Source organism: Ursus maritimus (assembly GCF_017311325.1).
Source record: "Ursus maritimus isolate PB19 chromosome X unlocalized genomic scaffold, ASM1731132v1 scaffold_X1, whole genome shotgun sequence".
Classification (NCBI taxonomy): Eukaryota; Metazoa; Chordata; class Mammalia; order Carnivora; family Ursidae; genus Ursus; species Ursus maritimus.
In genome coordinates this window covers 72,773,920-72,788,275 of record NW_024423319.1, presented here as the reverse complement: position 1 = coordinate 72,788,275, position 14,356 = coordinate 72,773,920, and the positions used below count along the sequence as shown (strand labels likewise).

Below are 14,356 nucleotides of genomic sequence, written 5' to 3'. Positions count from 1 at the left end.
TTCTATACCTTAAAATATTAAATTATCTTTTACTTTGTTGTATTGAGAGAATGTATGAAACTTACATTTTCATTTCAGTTTCCATTCGTTTCTTTGCTACTGGAAGTACTTTACTCTTAGAATGGTCAGTCTTAACTTCTGGCATTAGAATTTCACTGGTATTTTTTGTAGTAGAAAAAGTGGAAAAAATATACAAAATTTTTTTATTATGAAAGGGTAGCACATACCCATTAAGGAAACTTTTGGAAAATGCTAAAAATATCCATAGTCCCGCCATTCACTGGAATATAAGTTCCTTGACAATAGGGATTTTTGTGTGTATTGTCCACTGCTGGGTTCTTAGCACCATGCACAGTTCCTGGCACAAACAATACACTCATTAGATATTTGGTAAATAAATAGTCTGAACACAATCACTTCTAGCAGTTTGATCATTTATTTCCAGTGCTTTTTCTATTTTGGTTAAATATATTTGTTTTATAGAATTTTGACCATATAGTACATGTAGGCTTTATTTTCTGATTTTTCACTTACTAATCTTATAAACATTTTCATACTAGAGCATATTCATTTTTTCTGTGTTATTTCATACTCAACACTTTTAATGGTTTTTGTAATAGTTTATCACCTGCCTATAGTGGACACTCAAGAATATATTTCCTTTTTATTGTTATTGTGTCTCTTAAGATTGGTGATACATTCCCATTTTCCAGATGACAAAACTAAGGCACAGAAAGACTAAGTAACTTGCCTATAGCCGTATAGGTGGCAAGTGATTTCAAATATAAGTCCATCTGACTTCAGATCCCAAGCTTTTAACCACTGTGTTCTTAGCATACAGTATTGCCAAATTGCTTTTCAAAAAGATTGTACCAAGTTACTTTGCCATCCATATAAGAGTACCTGTTTCACTACATTCTAGCATTGGATGTTACTATTTTATAAAAAGATTTTGATAAATTATTAGGCAAGGCATGGTATTTGGCAAACGTTTAGAAAGTAGATTTTGAACAGAGGAAAATTACTGAAAATAGCTAAGCTTCCTCAGAAACGAAACTGATATGATTATTTCATTTTTTTTTCTTTTTTAGCTGTCATGGAAATAATGCATCTTGACATGTCTTTAGACTTTTGTCTGAACGTTGCTAAACTGCTGATGGATCATGAAAGGTACAGTAGAATTGATTTTCTTTTCTCTAAAGACTAACATTTTTAAGGTTTCCATTAATATATATTGAATATATCCATTTATATCCATCCGTCTTCACAGAGCACCGCATCTGCCATTGTGCTGATCAAATTAGAAGATGGAACTGCTTGCTTAATAACTTAAACAGTCAAGAGTCAAGTTAATTTTAAAATTAACATTAGAATTTTGAAAAAGAAGTAAAAGGAGAAAGGAATAAGGTAGTTGGGGCTGTAAAAAACAGGAGTTAGGCCTAGGCGAACCTACAGGGCAATGTCCGGTGGAACAGGAAGGCATGAGCAAGTGCAGTTCTACGAGTAATGCACCTCTCTGGCTCTATCTTTATGGGACCATTAATGTCAGAAGGGATCTTAAAGTATTTACAGACCTCTTAATGGTTCCCAGACTTCAGTGTGCATCAGAATTACTGGGGAATAAGCATTTGAAAAGATGCTCAACATCATTAGCCATCAGAGAAATGCCAATCAAAACCACAATGAGAGACCACTTTGCACCCACTAGGATGGCTGTAATCAAAAAGACAGATAATAACAGATGTTGGCAAGGATGTAGAGAAATTGTAACCCTCATACACTGATGGTGGGAATGTAAAATTGTGCAGCTGCTTTGAAAACAGACTCTTAGTTCCTCAGTAAGTTAAATAGAGAGTTACCATATGACCCAACAGTTCCACTCCTGAGTTAAATAGGAAACGTATGTCCATAAAACACTTATTTATGTGAATGTTCATAGCAACGTTATTCTTAATACTCAAATGTAGAAACAATCAAAATGTCTATCAGCTGAAGAATAAGTAAAGAAAATGTGGTATTCCCATACCATGGAATATTATTTTGCAATAAAGGGTGATGTATGGAACTGTTGAATTACTATATTGTACACCTGAGATTAATGTAACACTGTATGTTAACTAACTGGAGTTTGAACCTTTAAAAAATCAAGAAAAATAAAAAGAAACAGAGTACTGATATATGTTGTGACATGGATGAACCTTAAAAACTATGCTAGGTGAAAGAAGCTAGTCACAAAGATCATATATTGTATCATTCCATTTATATAATACTTCCAGAACAGGTCCATTTATAGAGACAGGAAGTAGATTAGTGGTTGCCTAGGGCTGTGAGAGTTGGGGAAAATGGGGAGAAACTGCTAATGGGTATGGCATTTCTTTTTGATGTGATGAAAATGTTTTAAAATTGATTGGGTGATGGTTGTACAACTCTGTGAATATACTAAAAACCATTGAATTGTGTACTTTAAATGGATGCAGTGTATGGTATGGAAATTATACCTCAGTAAAACTGTTATACAGAATGATCACTAGAGAACTTTTTAAAAAATAGAGATCAGGCCCTGCCTTACTCCAGTGAACCCAGACCTCTATTCTTTATTAGTTCTCCAAGTGGTTCTAAGAATCATTATTTTAGGTGAGTTAGTAAACATTTTCTATAAAGGGCCAGGTAGTAAGTATTTTAGCCTTTGTCAACCATAAATTCTCTGTAACACCTCCTTTACTCTGCTCTTATTGTGTGAAAGCAGCTGTAGAAAATCTGTAAATAAATGGAAGTGGCTGTGTTCCAATAAAGCTTTATTTACAAAAACAGGTGGCTGGTTGGATTTGGCCGGCAAGCCATAGCTTACCAACCATTGTTGCAGACCAGTCTCCTACCTGACACATGACTTCTTGGATGAGAAGGCATTCAGCCTCTTCTGGAATATCTGTGGAAGAGGGGATTGTAATGATAATAATTATTATTACAATTAATATTAAATTAATTATAATAATATTATAAATAACAATATTAACAATATTATAAATAATATTAAATTAATATTAAATTAATAATAATTATTATTATTATGTTTCTACAAAGCTGGAACACAAAATTTTTTCTTATATAAATTGATACGTATTTTCCAGTAATTTCTAAGGCTGCTAGTTCTGCCATGTGGTAACATCAAAGTCTTTTACTTGACAGTTCTTCCCCACTTTGTTCTAACATTGTTCATTAATATGGTCAGTCATTTCTAGTTTGTAAGTATGGTAACTGGAAATGAACATAATACTACAGATGTAGTCCAACCAACAGTATCCACTTTTTATGTTCTAAATGTTCTAAACCTGCACTATCCAGTATTGTAGCAACTAGCTACATACAGTTATTTAAATTTAAATTAACTAAAATTAAAATAAAAAAATTTAGTCCCTCAGTTACACTATAGATATATCAAGTTTCATTAGCCACATGTGGTGAGTGGCTATAGCTTACTGAACAGCACAGATAGAGAACAATTCCATTATCATAGAAAGTTCAACTGGGCGGTGTTGTCCTAGAGCCTGTGTTTCTTTTAATGAAGCCAGTGTTAAGATTAGCTCTTTTCTCACAGTGACATCACATAGTGAATTTACTGGGCTTAGAAAACTAGATCTTTACAGTATCAGTTGGTCTCATCTCTGAATTCCATATCCTTTACTTTTATGATTAAGTATTCAATGGCCACACTAAAATGAAAAACCTAGTTTTTTCCTACTGTGTGTTTTTCTCATGTATATTTCTTCCCTCTGAGTATCCTTTACTACTCACATAAAACATTTCACTTCTTGTCGCTAAATATGTGGAGGTTTTTCCCCACACCATGCAATTCTCTGTGACGCTAGTTGGTCCTGCAATTCAACTCAATTCCCGACACTGTCTGCCCAGAGATAGCATCAAATCCCAGAGTTTAAGGGCTTGGTCTAACAAGACTGCCAACCCCCCCCCCCAAACATACTTCAGAAGCCAGTTGCAAGCCCACGTTATCACCTATGTTTCTGACCAACTGGATATAGATCAGAGGTTCCAACACCCCCCTCCTCAGGTTAAATTAATTTGTTAGAGTGGCTCGCAAAACTTAGGGAAACACTTATGTTTACCATAGACATGATAAAGGATACAGATGAATAGCCAGATGAAGAGATAAATAGGGTGAGGTCTGGGTGAATTCTGTACACAGGTGCTTCTGTCCATACGGAGTTGGGGTGTGGTACCCTCCTTGTGTTAATGTGTTTACTAGCCTGGAAGCTCTCTGGACTCTGCACTATTGGAGTTTTATGGAGACCTCCTCATGTAAACATGATCAATGATTAATTCTATTTCCAGTCCTTCTCTCTTCTCTGGAGGACTTGGGGTGAAGCTGAAAATTCCAAGCTTCTAATCATGGCTTGGTCATTCTGGTGATCAGCCCCCATGCAGGAGCCATCCAGAGTAACCTCAATAGAACAAAAGATGCTGCTAGAGCTCTTATTACTAGGAAATTACAGGAGTTTTAGGAGCTCTGTGTCAGGGATGGGGTAAAAAACAAATATTGGAACAAGAGATGCTCCTACTCTTCTTATCACTTAGGTAATGACAAGGGTTTTATATCTCTATGCTAGGAACCAGGGGCAGAGGTCAATATATATTTTCTATGATCCCACATCTATTATATAAGCTATTAAGTTTCAACCTGATTGTTATAGCTTATTTTTTTCATTTGTTCTAATCCTGTGAATTTTAATTCTATCATGTGGTGTATTTAACTATTCTTCCCAGTTTTTGTTATCTTCAGATTTTGTAGGCATTCCAACTGTCTTCATCCAATTCATAGTAGCAAACTTTCTCTTAAAGGACAAGATAGTATATATTTTAGATTTCTGGACCACACAGTTTCTTTTTTTTCTAGTTTTTTTCTTCAAAATTTTATTTAAACTCTAGTTAACATATAGTGTAATATTGGTTTCAGGAGTAGAGTTTAATGATTCATCACTTACATACAACACCCAGTGCTCAACACAAGTGCCCTTCCCCGCCCCCTCTCCTCCATCAACCCTGAGTTTGTTCTCTGTCGTTAAGAGTCTCTTGTTTTGCTTCCCTCTTTTTCCCCTTCCCTCACATTCATCTGTTTTGTTTCTTAAATTCCACATCTGAGTAAAATCATGGTATTTGTCTTTCTCTGACTTACTTCGCTTGCACAATACCCTACAGCTCCATCTACATCCTTGCAAATGGCAAGATTTCATTCTTTTCTATGACTGGGTAATATTCCATTGTATATATATATATACCACATCTTCTTTATCCACTCATCTGTTGATGGACCTTTGGATTCTTTCCATAATTTAGCTATTGTTGATAATGCTGCTATAAACATTGGGGTGCATGTGCCCCTTCGAATCAGTATTTTTGTATCCTTTGGGTAAATACCTAGTAGTGCAATTGCTGGGTCATAGGGTAGTTCTATTTTGAACTTTTTGAGGCACCTCCATACTGTTTTCCAGAGTGGCTGGACCAGTTTGCATTCCCACCAATACTGTAAGAGAATTTCCCTTTCTCCACATCCTCGCCAACACCTGTTGTTTCTTGTGTTGTTAATTTTGATTTGTATTTCCCTGATGATGAGTTGGTGTTGAGAATCTTTTAATCTTTTCATGTGTCTGTTAGCCACCTGGATGTCTTCTTTGGAAACATGTCTGTCTATTCGTGCCTTCTGCCTATTTTTTAGCTGGATTATTTGTTTTTGGGGTTGAGTTTGATTAGTTCTTTATAGATTTTGGATATTAACCCTTTATGAAATATGTCATTTGCAAATATCTTCTCCCATTTTTTAAGCTGCCTTTTAGTTTTATTGATTGCGTCCTTTGTGGTGCAGAAGCTTTTTATCTTGATGAAGTCCCAGTGGTTCATTTTTGCTTTTGTCTCCCTTGTCTTCAGAGACATGTCTAGTAAGAAGCTGCTGTGGCCAAAGTCAAAGAGGTTGCTGCCTATGCTCTCCTCTAGGATGTTGATGGTTTCCTGTTTCACATTTAGGTCTTTCATCCATTTTAAATTTATTTTTGTGTATGGTGTAAGAAAGTGGTCCAGTTTCATTCTTCTACATGTTATTGTCCAGTTTTCCCAACACCATTTGTTGAAGAGACTCTTTTTTTCATTGGATATTCTTTCCTGCTTTGTTGAAGATTAGTTGACTGCATAGTTGTGGCTTCATTTCTGGGTTTTCTGTTCTGTTCCATTGATCTAAGTGTCTGTTTTTGTGCCAGTACCATACTGTCCTGATCACTACAGCTTTGTAATAGCTTGATGTCCGGAATCATGATGCCTCCAGCTTTGTTTTTCTCTATCAAGATTACTTTGGCTATTCGGGGTCTTTGGTGGTTCCATACAAATTTTAGTATTGTTTGTTCTAGCTCCGGGAAGAATGCTGGTGGTATTTTGATAAAGATTGCATTAAATGTGTAGATTGCTTTGGGTAGTGTAGACTTTTTTTTTTTAAGATTTTATTTATTTATTTGAGAGAAAGAGAGAGAGAGAGCATGAGGGGGGAAAGGTCAGAGGGAGAAGCTGACTCCCTGCTGAGCAGGAAGCCTGATGTGGAACTCGATTCTGGGACTCCAGGATCATGACCTGAGCCGAAGGCAGTCACTTAACCAACTGAGCCACCCAGGCACCCCAGTAGTGTAGACATTTGAACAGTATTTGTTTTAACAATCCATGAGCATGGAATGTCTTTCCATTTCTTTGTATTATCTTCAATTTCTTTCATCAGGGTTTTATAGTTTTCAGAGTACAGATCTTTTACCTCTTTGGTTAGGTTTATTCCTAGGTATCTTATGGGTTTGGGTGCAACTGTAAATGGGATCAATTCCTTGATTTCTCTTTCTGCTTCCTCATTAATGGTGTATAGGAATACAACAGATTTCTGTATGTTGATTTTATATCATGCAACTTTGCTGAATTTGTGTATCAATTCTAGCAATTTTTTTGGTAGAGTCTGTCAGGTTTTCTGCATAGAGAATCATGTCATCTGCCAGAGTGAAAGTTTGACATCTTCCTTGCTGATTTGGATGCCTTTTATTTCTTTTTGTTGTCTGATGCTGAGGCTAGGACTTCCAGTACGATGTTAAATAACAGTGGTGGGAGTGAACATCCCTGTCTTGTTCCTGACTGTAGAGGAAAAGTTTTTCCCCACTGAGGATGGTATATATGTGTGGGTTTATTTCGGGGGGGGGGGTGTCTGTTCTATTCCTTTGATCTGTGTGTGTGTTTCCATACCAGTACTATACTGTTTTGATTATTTTTTCTTTGTAGTATTATGTGAAATCCAGGAGTATGATACGTCCAGCTTCGTTCTTCTTTCTCAAGATTGCTTTGGCTATTCAGGGTCATTTGTGGTTCTCTATAAATTTTAGGATTCTTGTTCTACTTCTGTGAAAAATGCCATTGGTATTTTCTCTTTTGTTGTTGTTGTTTTTTTTTTTGATATCGGGGTAATTCTGGCTTCATTAAATAAGTTTTGAAGTGTTCCCTTCTCCAATTTCTTGGGAGACTTTGAGAAGGATTGACATTTATTCTTTAAATATTTGCTAGAATTTGGGAGTAAAGCCATCTAATCCTGAGCTTTTCTTTGTTCGGAGATTTTTGATTACTGCTTCAACCTCTTTGCTAGTTACAGGTTTGTCAGGTTTTCTATTTCTTAATGATTCAGGCTTCATAGATGGTTGTGTCTCTAGGAATTCATGCATTTCTTTTAATTTTGGAGGCATCAGTTGTAATGTCTTTTTTTTTCATTTCCGATTTTATTCCAGTCTTTTCTCTTAATCTAGCTAAAGATTTGTCACTTTTGTTTATCTTTTCAAAAAACCAACTCTTAGTTTCATTGATTTTCTTTTATTGTTTTTCTAATCTCTGTTTCTTTTATTTCTACTCTAATTTTATTATTTCCTTCCTTCTGGTAGTTTTGTGGCTAGTTTGTTCTTTTTCCTATTCCCTTAGTTATAAAATTAGGTTGTTGATTTGAGATCTTTCTTGTTATTGAATGTAAGCATTTATAGATATAAATTTCTCCCTTAGCGTGGTTTTTTCAATTTCCTGTAAGTTTTGGTAGGTTATATTTTCATTTTCAGTCAGTCTTAAGTTTTTTCTAGTTTCCCTTGTGATTTATTCTTCATTTCATTGGTTGTTTAAGTGTGTTGTTTAATTTCTACAAATTCTAAATAATTTCAGTTTTTCTTTTGTTACTGATTTGTAACCTTATCCTTTTGTCATCAGAAAAGATATATGATGTCTATCTTTTTTTTTAAAGATTTTATTTATTTATTTGACAGAGAGAGAGAGAGCCAGCGAGAGAGGGAACACAAGCAGGGGGAGTGGGAGAGGAAGAAGCAGGCTCCTAGCGGAGGAGCCTGATGTGGGGCTCGATCCCAGAACGCCGGGATCACGCCCTGAGCCGAAGGCAGATGCTTAACCGCTGTGCCACCCAGGCGCCCCATGATGTCTATCTTTTAAAATCTATTCAGGGGTGCCTGGGTGGCTCAGTCAGTTGATTTTCTGACTCCTGATTTCAGCTCAGGTCATGATCTCAGAGTCGTAAAGATTGAGCCCCACATTGTGCTCTGCAGTGGGCATAGAGCCTACTTAAGATTCTCTCTCTCCCTCTCCCTCTGCCCTCTGCCCTGCTCTTGCTCTCTCTCTCTCTCTGAAATAAGTAAGTAAGTAAATAAATAAATAAAATCTATTGAGACTAAATTTGCGGCCTAACATTTGGTCTGTCCTGGAAAATGTTCCATGTGCACTTGAGAAGAATGTGTATTCTGTTACTGCGTGAACTGTGCTATATATGTCTCTTGGTTTATTGTGTTGTTAAAGTCCTCTATTTCTTACTTTTGTCTGGTTGTTCTATCCATTTTTGAGAAGAGGTCTTGAAGTCTCCAACTATTATTGTAGAGCTCTATTTCACCTTCAATTCTCTTAAGTTCATGGTCTCTTATCATGGTTTTATCTCCTTGCTGTATTGGATTTTTAATTAGTGTATAATGTCCTTTGTCTTTTGTGACTTTTTAAATTTTAAGTCAGTTTTGCTATAAACACCCCTGCTCACATTTGGTTACTATTTGCATGGAATATCTTCTATCATTTCACTTTCTACCTGTTTGTGTCTTTGAATCTAAAGTGAGTCTCTTCTGGACAGTATAGTTGGATTCTATTTATCCATTCTTCCAATCTCTGCATTGTGATTGGAGTTTCATCCATTTGCATTTAAAGAAATTACTTATAAGGAGGGACTTTTGTTATTTTATTATTTATTTTAAATATACCTCATAGTTTTTTTGTCCCGCATTTCCTGAATACCCTCTTTAAGACTGACAAACTTTTCTTCCCAATTCTACATTCTAAAGGAATTTATTGCATAGCAAAGCATTTGCAAATCAGTGGACCACAAGCTGTATATGGCCAGAAATGTGTTGCATAGGGATGAATTGCCAGCATTTAACAATTTTAAATAAAAATCAGGATTTCTGACTTCTCTGGAAAAAATTGAAAAATCTGGAAACACTTGGTCAGTATTCCCACTAAGCAACAATCATTTGGAGCTAAGTGGCCATTGCCTTCTTTAGATATTGGAGCGTGTATTCTACAGTTTGACACAGTCCAAACACTTCCTTATTTTCTACTTTATCCTGTGTGTCAAGTTGTCACTTGTCTTTTTTTGTGTTGTTATTATTTGTAGAGTGGATATTAGAGGAAATTAAATGTTTATGGCACCCACATCTCTTAAGAATGAGAGAATGTAAGCTAGACTGAGAGGGCGTTTCAAGAAAATAAGAAAGAACACATTTCTTTGTGATGGAAATAAAAATTCTGGTGTGTTTAATGTACAGTGTGTGTCTGTGTCAAATGAATATAATTTACAAGCTCATTATAAAGCAAAGTGAAGTTGAAACTATGGCTAGTATACAGAAAAGTGAGGTCATGAAAACTTAACTGAATAAAATAACCAATACTGTTATAAAATGCAATTTTATATTTATATATTAAGAAAAAGATTGCCCAGGAATTAAACACTTCCACAGATGACAGTTTACAGAAGAGTGTCTATTGAGAGAGGCATAAGATGTGTTCGTAAGTTTCAAATGCAAATCTAATCTGAAATTCTGTTGTTTGGCACGTTGAGGATATGGTCGGTAATTTATTGGACAGATTGCTTTAAAAGGGGTTATTTCTTCTTTGTTGTTGTTGCATAGACAGATGTAGTACTGCCCAGTAAAGCGTATTTATTTGTGGTGTCAATGAGAATTTTGATAGGACAGAACTTTTAACAGTTTCTGTGTTTTACAAGTTTAATGTTGATTGGTCAACATAATTTGTGTGACTACAGAAGATATTTCTGCAATAGTTAGTTATTAAAATAAATCTTGATTTGAAATTTAAATACAAGGTTGAAGTGTTTTTTGAGAGTATAAGATGTCTATTAATTGTGTAATTTACCAGGAAGCGCTTTGTGCTAAAAAGCTAAAACTCAAACATGTGGATGTGTTAATTATATGCATATGGATGGATATTCTTCTGTGGCTTCAACAGAGATTATTGCTTTATTGGGTAAATTTGATGCATAATACAATAGTTGCATCTAGTTCTTGGAGGTTAGGAATCTTATTGGATGAGGTGCTGTCAAAGGTTGGGTTGCCCTGGAGGCCGACTTTTAAGATGGTGTTTAGTGTGCAGATAGTTAATTAAGGGGTACTCTTAGAATCAAAGGAGGCTGGACTAGGTAAAGGGAGAAATTGGGCTAATGTAAAGTTGCAGGGCCTCAGCTTACCCCACCAGGAACTCTGAAGCTGGGATGGTCCTTCAGAATTGTTTTCGGTTAGAATAAGATGGCCATGTCTTGTAGCCCAGTGTTGACTAGTCTTAGATGTCAGCTCCCCTGGAACGGGGGCATAATCTTGGGTGAGGTGGCTCTCTTCAGGGTAATTCCTAAAGAGCAGCCTGGAAATAAATACTTCAGTCTTGAAGGGGAGATCTATATGATGCAGCACAACATTCATGACCAGGTGCTAAAGAGATATTTTTTGAACTTTTGAAAGAACTCAACTTGTTGTCATCCATGGGAAAATTTCAGCCTCAGCTCAAAGACTTGACCTCTTTGGTGACTATGACAACCCATATAAACACTGTGAATCTCTCTCTCTCTCTGCGAATGCATTCATAAGTAATTACACAAATGTAAATTGTAATTCATATGTTCTTAGTGAAGTAATTTCTTTGGGAAACTCATTTGGCAAAGAGTAATCTGACTCACTTCTCTATGCTGAAATTGGCTTCCAGAGATAGAAGTGATTACCTAAACTGCATATTCAAAGATTGAATTCGTAAAATGTTTTCTCATTCCTAACATTATGATAATGAGAAACTATTTATTTTGCCTTTCTCAATTAATACTACTAATGTGAAAGAAGAACTACAAATTGAACTGTAGTGTAATGTGGTATTGAATTCTAATTGGACAATTTAGGCATATCAGATGTAGTGGACATTAATTGCTTTTGGTCAGATGCTGTTCATTCATTCCACTTTCCAACTGACATCTCTTGATAACAGTACCCAAATTTTCATGTAGGTGTCTGCTTTTTCCCTGTCAGCCCATGTGGTTATTGACATATTGGTATAGAAGAGTTTCAGGTTTGTATTTCCCAACCAACAGAGAAATCAATTTTAAAAGGAAAATTTGATAAATTAAGTGTTTTTTATTTTTAAAATTCAAATTTAAAGTATAGCTTCTATTTTCTTACCTGTTTGTACTATGTTAACAATGCTTTTACCATTGTTCAGTTAATAAGAAAGTTTCATTATATATCTGGCAGTTGCTTTTTCTTATAGTCTGTTTAACTCATTTATGTTACATACTTGGCATCTGTAGACAATATAGGAAGTTGCATTATATAATGGACAATGATAATAGTTTTATAGCAAAGGCATAAATATATTTTATATAGAGAAGTTTGTTTTAGTAATAAAAGCTAAGTGTGCAGAACATTAACTGTCAGAAAGTGACTGCACTTCTGCTATGTACTATAAGCTAATGTAGTACAGACCTAGGCTTCTGATGATGCACCTTGATGCAAGGATAAAATTTTGAATACATTGATAAATGGATGGAAATACCATGTCTCTCAAGTGATTTTTTTTTTAATTTCACCTTTTACAGTCAAGCTTCATTGGAAGTCAGAGTGAAGACAATTTTAGGTTACACACTTACGAGATCCTGGTAATATGTAGTGCTATAATAAGGGAAGACCATATGCTTTAAATTGTAGAAAAGCAGTTAGATGGTTTGATATTCTGTTATTATGAGTCATTTTTCCTGAGATTGTTAGATTAGGTCTGTTTACTCTCTGACTTTATCATTTAAGTAAACTTGTCAAAAGATAAAATAAGATTAATTTGGCATGCCTTTTTCTGAACAAATTCTTGCTGTTTTATGTTAATGCTTCTCAGACTTTAATGTGTATATGATTAGCTCAAGATCATGTTAAGATGGAGATTCTCATTCAGTAGGTCTGGAGTGAGGCTTGAGATCTGCATTTCTAATAAGCTTTCCATGTGATGCTGATGCTATTTGTCTGTGGACCACACATAGAGTAGCTGTGTTTGGGAGTCTGTTGCTCTCTTTGTTAAAAAGAAAAAAAAAAATCAAAGTTTTCCTTCTTCAATTTTCATCACCCCTTCAGTTTTCTGTATGTAATTTATTAAAGACTTCTGTAACTTAAAAGTCTCCTTTATAAATCTAGGGGTCCTGAACTCTTTTACAACAACTAAGTTACTGTCTTCTCACCTCTGCTCAACTTAAGCTTGCTTTCTTTTCAAAATTTTTACCTATTTTATTTTTTATTCTATAAACATACCATGACTATAATAAAAATTTTAAAAGAAAAAAGATCATATCTAATCTTACACTGAAGATACCGTGTTATTGATAAAGTGGCTCAGACCCTTCCTTTTGTACTGCTTAGGTAGGATTACTCAGTTACTGTTCATACCAGTGACAAGAATACCGAATCAAATAATCAAACTAAGAGATTTTGAATTGGAACAAGACAACAAGATAGAGTCAGAAACCTTGAGATAAAGTGATCTAGAAAAGTCAATGCAACAGATAAAAATATGAACAAGATTGTAGGAGATCAGATTGACATTGCCAAACTAAACTCAAGAATAGAGAAAAGCAAAATCAGGTTTCTGAAGTCAAGATCAGAATTTTTGGAAATCAGAATTAGATATAAGGAAAGTGGTTTGTTTAGGTCCATCAAGTTAAAAAAAAAAAGAATAGAAAGCCTTGCAGGTTAACCACTTTGTTCCCAACCTTCCTGTTATATAAGACCTGATGTTATTTTATTAATAGTTTTTAAACTTACTGTTGAATATTACAGTAAAATGTTTTAGAGCTCTCTCAATTCTACACATTAAATGAATTGAATTCCAGAAAAGTTCTGTTTAGAGAAACTCTGATGCAGTAAATGGTATTTTTCCATAGACTTAACATTAAAAAATAAAAATGACTTACCTTCAGAAAGTTTTTAGCTCTAAGATATAATATAGTCCTATTTAGGAATGCAGCATATTTTTTATTTATTTATTTGAGTGGGGGACACATGAGCAGAGGAAGGGGCAGAGGGAGAGATAGAGGGAGAAGCAGACTCCGCACTGAGCAGGAAGCCTGACTCAGGGCTCGATCCAAGGACCCGGATCATGACCTGAGCTGCAGGCGGATGCTTAACCCACTGAGCCACCCAGGCGCCTCAGGAATGCAGCATGTTTTTTATATCATATGTTTAAATGAAATTTATTCTTCTGATAATAAAATAACAAGTACTTGAGTGGGTTGCAGAAATGGCATGCTAACTGAGATGAATGAGATAATGTCCTGAAAATCCAGGGAAAGAGACAGATATAATATTGAAGACCTAATACCTTCAACATTAATTCCTTCCTGGGATAGATCTAAAAGGTTATCACCAGACACTAAGAAGTAAAAGCAAACATCCACTGGCTCCTGGGATTTAATTTAATCATGCTTACATGGATATTCTCATCTAACAGCCACTCTCAAAGCTGACTGTTGGTAAGAATTATCACCATAGTTCTTTCATCTCCTTTCCCATTTCAGATCAGTTATCCATACAACATACTTTGTAGGGCATCCATCAGAATTTTTTGTTTTAATAAAAATTGTTAATGAGTTTATTAGAAAAAATAGTTCCAGTCGGTAGGAAAGGAAGTTGGTACAGAATATATACTTAGTTCTTGCATCTGCACTGTATTTGGTTGGATAGATGGTTTATGTGTCCCCCCCCCC

The 14,356-nt window shown here is 35.2% G+C and overlaps 1 protein-coding gene across 1 annotated transcript in view; it reads left to right on the top strand.

Annotated features, from left to right (window-relative positions):
* TEX11 (testis expressed 11) overlaps nucleotides 1-14,356 on the top strand; it is a 265,144-nt gene that overhangs the window by 99,561 nt on the left and 151,227 nt on the right. Inside the window, exon 11 of the mRNA XM_008712288.2 lies at nucleotides 1,092-1,170. Within this exon, the coding sequence (XP_008710510.2) occupies nucleotides 1,092-1,170 (79 nt within the window). The remainder of the gene's footprint in view (nucleotides 1-1,091; nucleotides 1,171-14,356) is intronic.